We start from the raw sequence: 16,352 nt of genomic DNA, 5'->3' as shown, positions 1-16,352 counted from the left end.
TGATCATGATTTAACTCATTATCATAAGTCGATTCGGTTCAATTCCAATTTTTTATTCAGAGGAAAATAAAATTATTCATCATTTAGCTTTGATAGCAGTAATTTATGCATATAACATGGAGATAGGCTGAATGTAATCATATAAGCAAGTCCGTGGCACATCATTATGAGTGTTATCCCAAAATCATCCATTGTATCTAATGAGATTAAAAGAATATTCACCAAATACATTTCTATCTCGCAGGAATATATTTAATGAGCAAGATTTTGAATATCTCAAAATCGTCCCAATAGCCTTCATGCGATACTTCGCACATCAAATATGCATCATTAGTAGAGTAAGTGTCCGTCGCCAAAACCCATGAATATTGGTAAAAACTTATGATTTGAGCTAAAATTATAGAAATTTTCGATAAAAACATGTTGAAATGTTTAGCATTTATGTGAACTACTATAATCATAGGAAAACAATTGTCGTAATATTATTTTGTTGAATAAACTATTTCATTTTTGACAAGTAAAGTAAAAATAAAATATTTGACAAAAAAGAAATGAGCGCCAACAGTTTTTCTTTTCAGGTATTATCAGATAAAACTAAGCGCTTTTTCAGTAATTATCCAATTATATCAGGAATTGTCTCTGGTTTTCTGATTGTATTTGCTTACATCTTAATCAGTTGCGTAATTACAGAAATTAATTTCAGCCATCAGCCATTTATAGAGTTTCGGTTTGGCGAGCAGAAGCATGAAACAAAATATAACGAGTATAACATTTTCTTTCGAATTTTAATTTCAATAATATATTCCGTTGTTTACTTATTAATCTGTGTAATCAAGTTCATCATAGCATTTCCGATTGCTATCATCAAATACTTGCTTTGCACAGTAAAATCTCCCAAATTCAGACATTTCAAAATTGTTGTTCGACTTCCAGCATTTCCTGATTTACCACTCAAGAATACATTAACCGATCTTATCATATTCATGTACAAATTGTCTTGTTTGTTTAGGCACATTTTGAGATGGATTTTATACCCATTCAAGTCAGTTTTCAGACTCTTCAAACGGTTGTTTAACTCAATTTGCAAATTCTTCACACTTTGCTTGGATAAATACCTTTGCTACGATTATGATCAAAAATGCTGCGAAGAAGAAGAAGAATACGAAGAAGTACAAGAAGAACAAGAGCCAGAATTTATTGGTGAAACAGGCGGTAATGTAACAGTTAATGAACCAGTCCCAGAAGATTTAATGAAACAAATCAACCAAAGTTTAACAGAATTTGTTCGCAATTATGATTTATATAAAGAAGGCCTTAATTCTATAGAAGGATTACTTAACGGACTTGAAAAAGATATTCAGGAACTTTCGCAATTAGAAAAAGATCAAATTAAAGAAAATTTGAAAGAATCATTAGCTAAGATTGGCGCTGAAAATGAAGAAGCTGCTAAGAAGGAAATCAGATCTCTTCTCAAAGCGCTCTCGAAGGAAGTTCCAATTGATATTTACTATAAGAAAGAAAAAGTACCATTTACAAAGAGTATTACAGTTCCTTTCGATGGAAAAGTTTTGTATGAATTTACATTAGACCATCCTGCATTCATTAGCAGCTTAAGATTTGCTAATTTAGAAAATTATCCAAATCATCTCAAAAAATTTGAGATTAAATTCATTTCTAGGACAAGTGTTAGGAGAACCAAGGAAGAACTAGATGTCGCAATTAGTGGTTCTCTTCGCATTCCTCTTGATATCCCTGTTCCTTGTGATAAAATTGCTCTGTTAGTCAAAGAATCATATGGTTCCGGTAAGGAAACAGTAATCCCTCCATTTGTTGTTTATGAAACTGTAACTTCCTCATAATTGTCACGTTATATTTTTATATGATTATTCCTTTTTATTATTATCAAATAAATACCCTCTTTTAATTATACATGGCACGGCGGGCGCAAAAAGTGACAAAATAGAATACCTATGGTGGCAAGACAAAGGAAACATTTTTGTAAGGCAAACATTATATCAAATACCTTTACTTTGTAATACGAAATATAATTATCACGAAATTACAAATAAATATTGTTTAATATAATTAATAGCAAAATTCTTTTTTATTATTTCCCTTAAGACCTTACTTATTAAGTATACGTATAACAAGCTTGTACTGCATGTATTAGTTAATAGAACAAAAGAAAATGAGCTCAAATGAAAAAAATTTTCATGCTATTTTGGAAATATGCATATTCGAAGTATGAGAGTTGTAAACACTGAGAATTTTAAGCTTTGGTTGATGATAGTCTTTAATTTTTCTTGAAGTAGTAAATTATTTGATATGAAAATTTAATGGCCAGCATAATCAATCGTGCGTTTCGTTTCTTGATTGAGAAACGATGATTGTGTGCTAATGAATTATTGCGTCTGACAGGTTATGATTATGGATACCTGAAATTAAGCTTTTATGGGAAACATCACCGAGCGCCATTTGGCGCCCCTAATGCTGTTTCTATCGGTATGATTAAGGAGCTTTCTTATGCACTTTCATCACTTGAACTTGAACGCTACAAGATATATGCCCCCCTCCCAATGGGAGGTGGGAGCAAAAATTGAAATGTTTACATTGATTTTTGAATACTTTACAAGCACCCCTCCCAGTGGGCGCGGGCGCAAGTGATCGGGTCAAAAAAAATCATAAAAATATTCAAAATTGCGATTTTAATAAATGTTTAAGAAGTAAATTTATTAATAACGATATTTCATAGTACAAAATGTGTTCAATCTCTTCGTAAATCATTCAAAAAAATCAAAAGAATTTCCAAAATTCAATTTTTTTAGTAAAATTTATATCTTTTTCTATCGTCTCCTCCCCACCAGTGGGAGCCACCGGAGTAGGGATGCGTTAAACACGCCATTTGACCGGGCGTACATTTTTTTTGTTCGCCCAAAAATTTCGCCATTTGAGAAATTCAAAAATTAAAAATAAAATTTTAATCTTGATTTTTTTATTTTCGTGATTTTTTTGAAACTTACATAAGCGATGAAATACTTTTTTTTAAGTAATCGTTTATTATATATAAATATATCTTAATAAATTTAATTCCTTAAGGTAGAGCGTTTTCAAATTTAAAATCTCATACAATATTTTCTTAATGGCGTATTTTTCTGAGGTCGCCCAAATAAAGGCGAATTCAAAATTGAGAACTCCAAGGCGTATGGCGAGTATTCAAAAAGTACGCCACTTACAAAATATTGAATGTGGATTATCAATTTTTTGGCGTGTTCAATTTCAAATTTTGATATTTATGTTTATTTTATTCAGTATAATGCTAAGAATTAAAATATAAAATTCATAGAATTTTTTCTTTGAAAATATTTTACATTTTTATTAGACCACTCCTAGACTAGTCATCAGGTTATCCTCAGATCATCCTCAGACTACTCCTTAGACCCCTCCTCATCAGACTACTCCTCAGATCTTCCTCATAAGACTCCTCCTCAGATCTTCCTCCTGAGACTACTCTTCAGACTACTCCTTAGAGTCCTCCTCATCAGACTAGTCCTCAGACTACTCCTGAAACTACTCCTCAGATTATCCTCAAACTACTCCTCAGTCTAATCCTCAGACTCCTCCTCAGATTATCCTCAAACTACTCCTCGGTCTAATCCTCAGACTCCTCCTCAGATTATGCTCAGATTATCCTCTAACTCCTCAGACTACTCCTCAAACTACTCCTCGGTCTAATCCTCAGACTCCTCCTCAGATTATCCTCAAACTCCTCAGACTACTCCTCAAACTCCTCAGACTACTCCTCAAACTCCTCAAATTATCCTCAGACAACTCCTGAAACTACTCCTCAGACAACTCCTCAGATTATCCTCAAACACCTCAGACTACTCCTCAAACTACTCCTCAGACTACTCCTCAAACTCCTCAGATTATCATCAAACTCCTCAAACTACTCCTCGGTCTAATCCTCAGACTCCTCCTCAGATTATCCTCAGATTATCACTTTACATATATATATCGATAACTAAATAATTACTTATTATACTTTCTTTCTTTTTTTTTTTAATTTTAAAATAATATTAATATATCTTTCTACGTTTAATGATGAAAAGAGAAAGAGGAGTAAAAAGAGGAAAGAGAAAAGAAAGAGAGAGAGAGAGAAAAAAAAGGACGGCGATAATTTTGTATTGTTTTGTTATTCGGCCGAATGGCGGCTACTTCGTACCCGCCATTCGGCCCCAAAAATGGCGTATTATTCTATTTTTAAACGGTCATGGCGTAAAACCGTCGCATCCCTACACCGGAGGCGCGGGCGGCGCCGCTGGCGCCAAAAAAGTAGCGCCCATCGTGCCATGTATAAAACTTTTAATAAATATATTACAATGTAAAATATGTTCAAAAAAAGATTTTAATCAAATTTGGAAATTAAATAGAATTAAAGTAATAAAATCAAACATTTATCTAAAATAGAAAAGAAATATATGTAAAATATCCAATAAAATAGTAAACAAAAATATTATGAAAATAAATTTTGAATTAATTAGTCAAATAGTTGCAACATAAATTGGTCGTACGAGTCTAAGTTAGTTTTATGTATTCGAAGTTTTGAATAATATAAGATTCGAGATTATTAAAAGGTGACCAAACTATTTTTTGAAAGTCCGCCATAACTTTAATGGTACTATTTCAGCGTGTACAATGAATACAAAAATTCTAAGAGTGCCACATAAAATAGTACTTTAGACTTGAGTTAATGCTACCAAGCAAATGTTAAAAAGATGACTTTAGTGTTTTGATAATCAAAGATTAAAATCATTATTGTCTAAATCAATAATCATAACGACAGAAGTTAATGTTTTTTCATAAGTGCTTTAAATCCACTTTTAAAAATATACCTCAAAAATCAAAATATCAAAAAAAAATTGGCCGATAGGTTTGGCTTTAATTTTTGTCTGCTTTTATGATTTGATATGGATGTTATAATTTTAAAAGTTGAGCCAAATTCACCAATAGATTTTTGAGATTTGCAAATACTCAATAATTTTCAGCGTGTTATCTTTTATTAAAAGAACTATTTGGTTTCAGTATCATATAAATTGATATTTACTTTCTATTTGAACCTTCATTTAGCTAATGATTTAATAATACAGATTTCATCTAGTCCTTATAAGAGAATTTTGAATTTGTTATAATAAAAAAACAAACAGATATAGCTTACACTTCTATAATAAAGATACCTTTTATAGAAATCAGTATGAAATGTGTTTTGGCTTATTGGAAGCATATCAGACATAATCGCCATAATCAAAAAATCTATATACCCAATAAGTAATAAATTTGTCGATATAGATTTTCCATAAAATTAGTTTTTAGTCTGATCTTAAAATAAATTTAATTTTTTATAAAAAAATCACATTTAAAAGTACCTTTTTAGTAGCTCGAAATCCTGTTGGTGGATTTGGGGCGTACTTCAAAATTAGCTTTTCTTCTACATATGCAAGCTATATTTTAAATATGGGGCAAATCGGATCGGCGAAAGGAGTTTAGTTACCTTTGATTATTAAAAATTTGTCAATTCAAGAATGAAAATTAATAAGAATTCGTTAGTAATATTGTATTTTGTGACTAATTTATTGCAATTGTATTGTCGGTTTTAAGCTTTTTTAGCTTGTTCAATCAATAATTTGATGTGATCGCGAAGTTGCTTAGCTAGTTGATTGTTAATTACTACTTTTCTTGTCTCGAAGTCTTTCAGGCGAATTTGTTCGTAATATGGCTTTTCATTACGAGGTGACATTCTAAGAGCCATTTGTACATATTGAGCTTCCAATTCGGCTACTTCATTCATTTTCTGTTTTAGATAACTATAACTTTGATTCTCATCGTGGTTTATGTAATAATGCATGAATTCAGGCGTTTCATTTGCTCTAAACATTTCCTCACGTGTCTGCTTCTTGCATGCGTTGAATCTTGCCATTGTAAAATTCCAATAATTTGTATCATTACTCATGTTTTCGAAAAACTTTTAAAATTGTCACCTTTATTCATGAATCCAAGTTTAGAAGAGATTAGCAAGCAGCTAGATACTGAAATAGAAAAAGTAATACAATATAAAAAGAACCTGTTGTTACTGGCAGATGCAAAAAAGAAAGAGCTCGAAGATATAAGAAAAAATAACTTAAGATTCGGAACGATTTCGACAGATGACTTAGATGATATCATTGAAATCCTAGGAGATTTTGAAAATGCAACGCCTCAGCAAAAACAATACGTAATAAATACTTTCAAACAATTATCATCAGTAACAATCTAGTTTATATCGAAATCATAAAACACAAGTTACTAGAGAATTCTACGTTTATTGTTGCATCATTATTACTTGATTTTTGTTCAAATATTTTTACAACTAGATTTTGGAACATTGTCAGTCAAACTAGCTGAACTCTACTTATATAATATCAAAAGGATATAAATTTTATATAAATGTACTCCAGTGTTAATTTTGTTTGTATAAAATAAAGTTTATTTATTGCTAAGCATACATTTTTTACATTGTAATTAGCAAATATACCTTATAACGAAGGTATATGTGCATCTGCATTGATTTCTCTTAATTTTTTTTTATCAGATTTCGAAATTTCAACATGAGGTGTAAAAAGTGACAATCCTTTTTATGGAATTTTGTTATGCTTCTATACTTAGGAAAGATATTCCTTTAGTTCAGCACTGTCCAGAACAAGGGAATTTCGATCTCTTTTTCCAACGTTATGTTGAAAACAACAAACTTGAACCAGGAAAAACAATTCTCTTAGCAGACAATTTTTTATGGGGAATACTATATGAGGAAGAAGGACTCACTTATATATGCGTTGTTAAAAATACAAATGATAGAAATATTTTAGATAAAGCCCTTGATGATATGAAAAGTAGATTTATTCGTAGTCATGGTACAGATTGGAGAAAAGCAAGTCCGTTTGGCCTCCAAACTAGCTTTGAGCCACAACTTATCTTGGTTAAACAATCATTACTTTCAGTTGCAGGCGCAATTGTCCCGCCTTCGCAAATTGATGAAGCTGATGAAGGAGTTTCTCCTTTAGTTGATGAAGAGTATCCATCAGAGTTTGAAAGTGCAGCTGAAAACTCATTAATTGTTAGAATTCCAAAAATGATTAAGCCTAGCATAGCAAAGCAAGAAATTACGCACATATTTGTTTGGATACTTGTGTTTTTGCTTTGCGCATTTATTATTTACTTCATTCTCGTTCTTATTTGCGGCGGATTTGATTTATCACCTCGTTGTTTATAATACATATCTTTTCTTATTATAAAGTTGTTTTATGTTTATTATAGCCGAAGAATTCTTAATATTTTTGATATTTTTGAAATTTTTTATCAAATTTGTATTGAACTACGCTACAAGATAGTTCTGAACAACTTATGCAAGTCCTTAAACACAGGCAAAAGATATAAGATCAGTTTGCGAAGGACGAATATGAAATTTCGTTTGAGATTTTATGATTTTTCCTTATCGTCCCTATTGAATTTGTTCCTGGCTTCCACTATTCTTTCTACAAAAATAAAACTGATGCAAAAATGTAAAGTTGGAGAACAATTTTTTGATCGGAATTTTTCCGCTCATTTTTTTATCTGATGACTCAAAAAGTCTGGCCACATCCAATTTATGCTGTAGTCTTCGACAATGATGGTCTTTTGCTCGATACAGAGCCAATATACGCAAAAATTCATCAAGAACTCACTGGCCACTTCCTTAATTGGGATTTCAGGAAGAAGTTGATGGGATTAACAGGTCCAGATGCGTGCAAACTTATTGTTAAGGAGTATGGACTCCCATACACCTGGGAAGAATACATTAAAATCCGTGATGAAGCACTTTGCAAAGTATTTCCTACAGCCAAGCTATTTCCTGGCGCAAAAGAGTTAGTACAGAAATTCATTGACCGCAAGATCCCAATGGCCCTTGCAACAAGCTCAAACAGAGGAAATTACGTTTACAAGATTGTAAATCACAAAGAATTTTACGATCAGTTCCCAGCAATCACATGTGGTGATGAAGTTTCTCATGGTAAACCAAATCCAGAGATTTTCCTCACTTCTATGAAGAAACTTGGATTTATCAAGCCAGAAAACATATTGGTCTTCGAGGATGCACCAAATGGTGTTAAAGGAGCAAACAATGCTGGAATGGCAGTTGTTATGGTTCCAGATCCAGAATTACCAATGCCTTCTTCGATCGAAGAAGTTGATGCGCATCCAACAGTTATTATCAAGTCATTGAACGATTTCAACTTCGATGCATTCGAATGGGGTCAAAAATAATTTATAAACTGTCGATTTTACTATATTTTAAATATAATATACTTTTTTATTTGTTTAACATATCAGTTGTCTTTATTTTAAATAGGCATAGCAAAATCATTGTATCAAAGCTAAAAAATTTTGCGATTCGACAAAACAGATGATAAAGAATGGCAAAATAAAAAAGCTTCGCCACCAATTTCCATTACACTTAATTGTGATGAATCTAATGATGTGGATTTCCATTATTTATGTAATCCAATGAAAATTGTTTTATAAACATTATTGGTAATAGCAATTTCCCCTGTATATGACATATCGAACTCATACATTAAGTTCCTTGATGCATTGATTATATGTTCGTTCAATTCTAAATCAATCAATTTAACTCAATTCTTTGATTCATATCCAATAATGTTGACAACTTCATCATCATAAATTTCTCTTTCATATTCCACTTTGTTTCCTTGAATTAAGTTTTCAAGAAGTTCGGCTCAGAAATTTCGCTCAATAGAATTTTTAAGGTTTTGACAAATTCAAATGGTTACAATATTTATGAGAAAATTACATAATTGAGTGATCATATTATTAATGCATCAGAAAGTATAATTTATGAGTTTGATAAATCATATACTGGGAGCATTGTTGTCTCGAATACTTCTTATAAATCAATTTATTATAGAGCTTGTTTTATTGGGAGATTAACATCATTAGACCTATCAAAATCCAGTATAGAATCTATTGGTGGTGAAGCATTCTTGTATTGCGGTCAGTTAACATCTGCAAAATTTCCCGATTCTCTAATAAGTCTAGATTGGAATTCATTTGCCGTTACTGGTTTATCATCAATCCATTTAGGTCCAAATTTGAGATATTTTTCTGGTTATGCTTTTAATCAATGCTCAAATTTAAATACATTTTCTGTTGTGAATAACTTTGTTTTAAGTAAAAACATGTCTAAAATAATTCGCTCTCCTATAAATTTTGAAGTAGATGACATTCCTAATAAGGAAAATATTATAAGTATTGGAGATTTTGCGTTTTCTGGAGCGACTTTTGAAAAGTTTGTTGGCTGGAAAAATTTAAAAAATATAGATGGAGCAATTTTTCATGGAACTAAATCATTAGAAATTGTTGATTTATCTTTGACAAAAATTGAAATACTGAAACAATCAAATTTCTTTTCTTGCCCTAATTTAGTTATGATAATTTTACCATCATTTCTAAAAGAAATTCAATATAGAGCAATATATCAAGTTCCTAAACTTGTTTCTATATTGATTCCTTCTTCTGTAACTGTATTGAATAATTCATGTTTCAATGAAATGAAAAGTTTGAAAGTTGTTTGTTATTATGGGAATGTTTCATTCTCCGGAAGGAGTTTGTTTTATAATTGTCCAAGTATGAAATATATTCGTGTTTGTTCATTATATCCATCAAATAAGTTTTCATCATTTGATGTTTCATATGATGCATATCAACTTGGTGAAACTATTCTAACATGTCCATCAATTAAAAATATTCCATATTCATCGATTTTTCACTTTATGTCTTATTCTGTTTTCATTTTAATTTGAAATTAAAAATTTCTTTGACAAACTGTTTTTGTTTATAAAACGGTTATTTCGATTGAAAAATTAGCTTTTGTTTTCATCTATTTAACTTTCAGAATTCTTGTTCAATTATTCTGATTCATCAACACATTTATCAAGTCAGAAAACATATTGGTCATCGAGGATGCAAACAATGCTGGAATGGCAGTTGTTATGGTTCCAGATCCAGAATTACCAATGCCTTCTTCGATCGAAGAAGTTGATGCACATCCAACAGTTATTATCAAGTCATTGAACGATTTCAACTTCGATGCATTCGAATGGGGTCAAAAATAATTTATAAACTGTCGATTTTACTATATTTTAAACTTAATCTAAACTTACAATTTTGTGACATGCTCTCAATTTTTTTGACATCCAAGCTTTATATCCTAATTTTTTATAATAAAAAGTTAATATTTTTGGTCGGGAAAAAGTTACTATATAACCTCTTAATTACTAATATGGCAATTAAACTCTTTTACCATTAAATTAAAGATATGTTAATGGTAAGTGCACCCTGAAACATATTAATTGTCTTAATTTTAAATAGGAAGGCAAAATCATTATATCAAAACTAAAAAAATTTTATGATCCAACAAAATAGATGATAGAGAATAGCAAAATTAAAAAGCTTCATTACCAATTTTTATTATGCATAATTCTTATAAATCTAATAATATGAGTTTTCTGAATTTACATACTCGATAGAAATGATATTCGAGTGTCAAAAAACTGAGGATATTAGAAAGGAGTGATAACTAAATTTACCATAATATCAACTTTTTGGTGGGAAACACTCCTCTTCAAATGGCAGAAATAAAGATAAATTACTAATTATTTATCTTGGTTCTTTGATTCATGTCCAATAATACTGGCATCTTCATCATCATTAACTTCTTTTTCATATTCCCCTTTATTTCCTTGAATTAAGTTTTCAAGAAGATCCGTTCAGAAATTTTTACATAACCGAATTTTTAAGGTTTTGACAAATTCAAAATATATGTTATAGAAAATTGCATAATTGAGTGATCATATTATTAATGCATCAAGAAGTATAATTTATGAGTTTGATAAATCATATACTGGGAGCATTGTTGTCTCGAATACTTCTTATAAATCAATTTATTATAGAGCTTGTTTTTCTGGGAAATTAACATCATTAGACCTATCAAAATCCAGTATAGAATCTATTGGTGGTGAAGCATCTGTAAAATTTCCAGATTCTCTAATAAGTCTAGATTGGAATTCATTTGCCATTACTGGTATATCATCAATCCATTTAGGTCCGAATTTAAGATATTTTTCTGGTTATGCTTTTAATCAATGCTCAAATTTAAATACATTTTCTGTTGATGAAAATAATAATTATTTTTCTGTTGTGAATAACTTTGTTTTAAGTAAAAACATGTCTAAAATAATTCGCTCTCCTATAAATTTTGAAGTAGATGACATTCCTAATAAAGAAAATATTATAACTATTGGAGATTTTGCGTTTTCTGGAGCGACTTTTGAAAAGTTTGTTGGCTGGAAAAATTTAAAAAATATAGATGGAGCAATTTTTCATGGAACTAAATCATTAGAAATTGTTGATTTATCTTTGACAAAAATTGAAATACTGAAACAATCAAATTTCTTTTCTTGCCCTAATTTAGTTATGATAATTTTACCATCATTTCTAAAAGAAATTCAATATAGAGCAATATATCAAGTTCCTAAACTTGTTTCTATATTGATTCCTTCTTCTGTAACTGTATTGAATAATTCATGTTTCAATGAAATGAAAAGTTTGAAAGTTGTTTGTTATTATGGGAATGTTTCATTCTCCGGAAGGAGTTTGTTTTATAATTGTCCAAGTATGAAATATATTCGTGTTTGTTCATTATATCCATCAAATAAGTTTTCATCATTTGATGTTTCATATGATGCATATCAACTTGGTGAAACTATTCTAACATGTCCATCAATTAAAAATATTCCATATTCATCGATTTTTCACTTTATGTCTTATTCTGTTTTCATTTTAATTTGAAATTAAAAATTTCTTTGACAAACTGTTTTTGTTTATAAAACGGTTATTTCGATTGAAAAATTAACTTTTGTTTTCATCTATTTAACTTTCAGAATTCTTGTTCAATTATTCTGATTCATCAACACATTTATCAAGTCAGAAAACATATTGGTCATCGAGGATGCAAACAATGCTGGAATGGCAGTTGTTATGGTTCCAGATCCAGAATTACCAATGCCTTCTTCGATCGAAGAAGTTGATGCACATCCAACAGTTATTATCAAGTCATTGAACGATTTCAACTTCGATGCATTCGAATGGGGTCAAAAATAATTTATAAACTGTCGATTTTACTATATTTTAAACTTAATCTAAACTTACAATTTTTGTGACATGCTCTCAATTTTTTTGACATCCAAGCTTTATATCCTAATTTTTTATAATAAAAAGTTAATATTTTTGGTCGGGAAAAAGTTACTATATAACCTCTTAATTACTAATATGGCAATTAAACTCTTTTACCATTAAATTAAAGATATGTTAATGGTAAGTGCACCCTGAAACATATTAATTGTCTTAATTTTAAATAGGAAGGCAAAATCATTATATCAAAACTAAAAAAATTTTATGATCCAACAAAATAGATGATAGAGAATAGCAAAATTAAAAAGCTTCATTACCAATTTTTATTATGCATAATTCTTATAAATCTAATAATATGAGTTTTCTGAATTTACATACTCGATAGAAATGATATTCGAGTGTCAAAAAACTGAGGATATTAGAAGGAGTGATAACTAAATTTACCATAATATCAACTTTTTGGTGGGAAACACTCCTCTTCAAATGGCAGAAATAAAGATAAATTACTAATTATTTATCTTGGTTCTTTGATTCATGTCCAATAATACTGGCATCTTCATCATCATTAACTTTTTTTCATATTCCCCTTTATTTCCTTGAATTAAGTTTTCAAGAAGATCCGTTCAGAAATTTTTACATAACCGAATTTTTAAGGTTTTGACAAATTCAAAATATATGTTATAGAAAATTGCATAATTGAGTGATCATATTATTAATGCATCAAGAAGTATAATTTATGAGTTTGATAAATCATATACTGGGAGCATTGTTGTCTCGAATACTTCTTATAAATCAATTTATTATAGAGCTTGTTTTTCTGGGAAATTAACATCATTAGACCTATCAAAATCCAGTATAGAATCTATTGGTGGTGAAGCATCTGTAAAATTTCCAGATTCTCTAATAAGTCTAGATTGGAATTCATTTGCCATTACTGGTATATCATCAATCCATTTAGGTCCGAATTTAAGATATTTTTCTGGTTATGCTTTTAATCAATGCTCAAATTTAAATACATTTTCTGTTGATGAAAATAATAATTATTTTTCTGTTGTGAATAACTTTGTTTTAAGTAAAAACATGTCTAAAATAATTCGCTCTCCTATAAATTTTGAAGTAGATGACATTCCTAATAAAGAAAATATTATAAGTATTGGAGATTTTGCGTTTTTCTGGAGCGACTTTTGAAAAGTTTGTTGGCTGGAAAAATTTAAAAATATAGATGGAGCAATTTTTCATGGAACTAAATCATTAGAAATTGTTGATTTATCTTTGAAAAATTGAAATACTGAAACAATCAAATTTCTTTTCTTGCCCTAATTTAGTTATGATAATTTTACCATCATTTCTAAAAGAAATTCAATATAGAGCAATATATCAAGTTCCTAAACTTGTTTCTATATTGATTCCTTCTTCTGTAACTGTATTGAATAATTCATGTTTCAATGAAATGAAAAGTTTGAAAGTTGTTTGTTATTATGGGAATGTTTCATTCTCCGGAAGGAGTTTGTTTTATAATTGTCCAAGTGTGAAATATATTCGTGTTTGTTCATTGTATCCATCAAATAAGTTTTCATCATTTGATGTTTCATTCGATGCATATCAACTTGGCGAAACTATATTAACATGTCCATCAATTAAAAATATTCCATGTTCATCGATCTTTCACTTTATGTCTTATTCTGTTTTCATTTTAATTTGATATTAAAATTTCTTTGTGAAATTTGACAAACCGTTTTATAAAACGGTTATTTCGATTGAAAAGATTATTTTTGTTTTCATCTATTTGACTTTCAGAATTCATGTTCAATTATTCTGATTCATCAACACATTTATCAAGCCAGAAAACATATTGGTCTCCGAGGATGCACCAAATGGTGTTAAAGGAGCAAACTATGCTGGAATGGAAGTTGTTATGGTTCCAGATCCAGAATTACCAATGTCTTCTTCGATCGAAGAAGTTGATGCACATCCAACAGTTATTATCAAGTCATTGAACGATTTCAACTTCGATGTATTCGAATGGGGTCAAAATAATTTATAAACTGTCGATTTTACTATATTTTAAATTTAATCTACATTTTTTATTCGTCAAACATATAGCAAAATCATGGTATCAAAACTAAAAATTTTTGCAATTCGACAAAACATATGATAAATAATAGCAAAATAAAAAAGCGTCGCCACTAATTAACGTCATATTTAATTGTTATAAATCTAATAATGTGAGTTTCCCAAAATTACATGTTCGATAGAAATGACATTCGAGTGTCAAAAAACTGAGCATATTAGAAAGAGGCGATACCCAAATTTACCATAGTATCCACTTTTTGATAGGAAATAACTTTTTTTAGCCTTGAGATACTTTCAGGAAAAAAAATTGTACATTAAACATTATTGGTATTAACAATTTTCCCCTTTTATGACTTATCGAACTCATATATTATAATGTGTTTGTTTAACAATAGATGGAAACACTCCTCTTCAAATGACAGAAATAAAAATAAAATATAAAAATAAAAACTATTTAACTCAATTCTTTGATTCATGTCCAATAATGTTGACAACTTCATCATCATAAATTTCTCTTTCATATTCCACTTTGTTTCCTTGAATTAAGTTTTCAAGAAGTTCGGCTCAGAAATTTCGCTCAATAGAATTTTTAAGGTTTTGACAAATTCAAATGGTTACAATATTTATGAGAAAATTGCATAATTGAGTGATCATATTATTAATGCATCAAGAAGTATAATTTATGAGTTTGATAAATCATATACTGGGAGCATTGTTGTCTCGAATACTTCTTATAAATCAATTTATTATAGAGCTTGTTTTTCTGGGAAATTAACATCATTAGACCTATCAAAATCCAGTATAGAATCTATTGGTGGTGAAGCATCTGTAAAATTTCCAGATTCTCTAATAAGTCTAGATTGGAATTCATTTGCCATTACTGGTATATCATCAATCCATTTAGGTCCGAATTTAAGATATTTTTCTGGTTATGCTTTTAATCAATGCTCAAATTTAAATACATTTTCTGTTGATGAAAATAATAATTATTTTTCTGTTGTGAATAACTTTGTTTTAAGTAAAAACATGTCTAAAATAATTCGCTCTCCTATAAATTTTGAAGTAGATGACATTCCTAATAAAGAAAATATTATAACTATTGGAGATTTTGCGTTTTCTGGAGCGACTTTTGAAAAGTTTGTTGGCTGGAAAAATTTAAAAAATATAGATGGAGCAATTTTTCATGGAACTAAATCATTAGAAATTGTTGATTTATCTTTGACAAAAATTGAAATACTGAAACAATCAAATTTCTTTTCTTGCCCTAATTTAGTTATGATAATTTTACCATCATTTCTAAAAGAAATTCAATATAGAGCAATATATCAAGTTCCTAAACTTGTTTCTATATTGATTCCTTCTTCTGTAACTGTATTGAATAACTCGTGTTTCAATGAAATGAAAAGTTTGAAAGTTGTTTGTTATTATGGGAATGTTTCATTCTCCGGAAGGAGTTTGTTTTATAATTGTCCAAGTATGAAATATATTCGTGTTTGTTCATTATATCCATCAAATAAGTTTTCATCATTTGATGTTTCATATGATGCATATCAACTTGGTGAAACTATTCTAACATGTCCATCAATTAAAAATATTCCATGTTCATCGATCTTTCACTTTATGTCTTATTCTGTGTTTATATTATTATAAAAAAATCAGTGTTTTATAATAAATTACTTCTCAATCATTGATGGATATTGTTCTAATAATTTGATTATGAATATGACTTATTGTACTAAAATCTATGAGGTGAAACATAAAAGTAAACATTTCAAGAAAAATAATTGTTTTATGAAAACAATTTGCCAAGTTTCAATATCAAATTAAAATGAAAACTAAATAAGATTTAAAGTGAACAAACACCAATATATTTCACACTTGGACAATTATAAAACAAACTCCTTCCTGAGAATGAAACATTCCCATAATAACAAACAACTTTCAAATTTTTCATTTCATTGAAATATGAATTATTCAATACAGTTACAGAAGAAGGAATT

At 29.4% G+C, this 16,352-nt stretch overlaps 7 protein-coding genes across 7 annotated transcripts, besides 1 other annotated feature; 6 read left to right on the top strand and 1 right to left on the bottom strand.

Annotated features, from left to right (window-relative positions):
* Positions 1–34: 34 nt before the first annotated feature.
* On the top strand, positions 35–2,103 carry TVAGG3_0849860 (uncharacterized protein; the record flags this gene model as incomplete). The annotated part of the gene is made up of 1 exon (XM_001309577.1): positions 552–1,859. The coding sequence occupies one exon, from the start codon at positions 552–554 to the stop codon at positions 1,857–1,859; it is 1,308 nt and encodes a 435-aa protein (XP_001309578.1).
* Positions 2,104–4,630: 2,527 nt separating this feature from the next.
* Positions 4,631–5,552: a mobile genetic element.
* A 98-nt stretch (positions 5,553–5,650) lies between these two features.
* Positions 5,651–6,007, bottom strand: TVAGG3_0849840 (uncharacterized protein; the record flags this gene model as incomplete). The annotated part of the gene is made up of 1 exon (XM_001309578.1): positions 5,651–6,007. The coding sequence occupies one exon, from the start codon at positions 6,005–6,007 to the stop codon at positions 5,651–5,653; it is 357 nt and encodes a 118-aa protein (XP_001309579.1).
* Positions 6,008–6,029: 22 nt separating this feature from the next.
* On the top strand, positions 6,030–6,533 carry TVAGG3_0849830 (uncharacterized protein; the record flags this gene model as incomplete). The annotated part of the gene is made up of 1 exon (XM_001309579.1): positions 6,044–6,310. One exon carries the CDS (start codon positions 6,044–6,046, stop codon positions 6,308–6,310), a length of 267 nt encoding a protein of 88 aa, XP_001309580.1.
* Positions 6,534–6,670: 137 nt separating this feature from the next.
* On the top strand, positions 6,671–7,303 carry TVAGG3_0849820 (SNAP receptor protein; the record flags this gene model as incomplete). The annotated part of the gene is made up of 1 exon (XM_001309580.1): positions 6,671–7,303. One exon carries the CDS (start codon positions 6,671–6,673, stop codon positions 7,301–7,303), a length of 633 nt encoding a protein of 210 aa, XP_001309581.1.
* Positions 7,304–7,642: 339 nt separating this feature from the next.
* TVAGG3_0849810 (pseudouridine 5'-phosphatase protein) lies at positions 7,643–8,350 on the top strand (the record flags this gene model as incomplete). Its single annotated transcript, XM_001309581.2, has 1 exon — positions 7,648–8,334. One exon carries the CDS (start codon positions 7,648–7,650, stop codon positions 8,332–8,334), a length of 687 nt encoding a protein of 228 aa, XP_001309582.1.
* Positions 8,351–8,830: 480 nt separating this feature from the next.
* On the top strand, positions 8,831–10,329 carry TVAGG3_0849800 (ribonuclease inhibitor domain-containing protein; the record flags this gene model as incomplete). Its single annotated transcript, XM_001309582.1, has 1 exon — positions 9,267–9,890. The coding sequence occupies one exon, from the start codon at positions 9,267–9,269 to the stop codon at positions 9,888–9,890; it is 624 nt and encodes a 207-aa protein (XP_001309583.1).
* A 3,853-nt stretch (positions 10,330–14,182) lies between these two features.
* On the top strand, positions 14,183–14,323 carry TVAGG3_0849790 (pseudouridine 5'-phosphatase protein; the record flags this gene model as incomplete). The annotated part of the gene is made up of 1 exon (XM_001309584.1): positions 14,183–14,323. One exon carries the CDS (start codon positions 14,183–14,185, stop codon positions 14,321–14,323), a length of 141 nt encoding a protein of 46 aa, XP_001309585.1.
* Positions 14,324–16,352: the final 2,029 nt, after the last annotated feature.

The sequence above is a fragment of the Trichomonas vaginalis genome, chromosome VI (genome assembly GCF_026262505.1).
Source record: "Trichomonas vaginalis G3 chromosome VI, whole genome shotgun sequence".
Lineage (NCBI taxonomy): Eukaryota > Parabasalia > Trichomonadida > Trichomonadidae > Trichomonas > Trichomonas vaginalis.
Note: the sequence above shows the minus strand (reverse complement) of the source record. Positions and strands in the feature narration are given on the sequence as shown.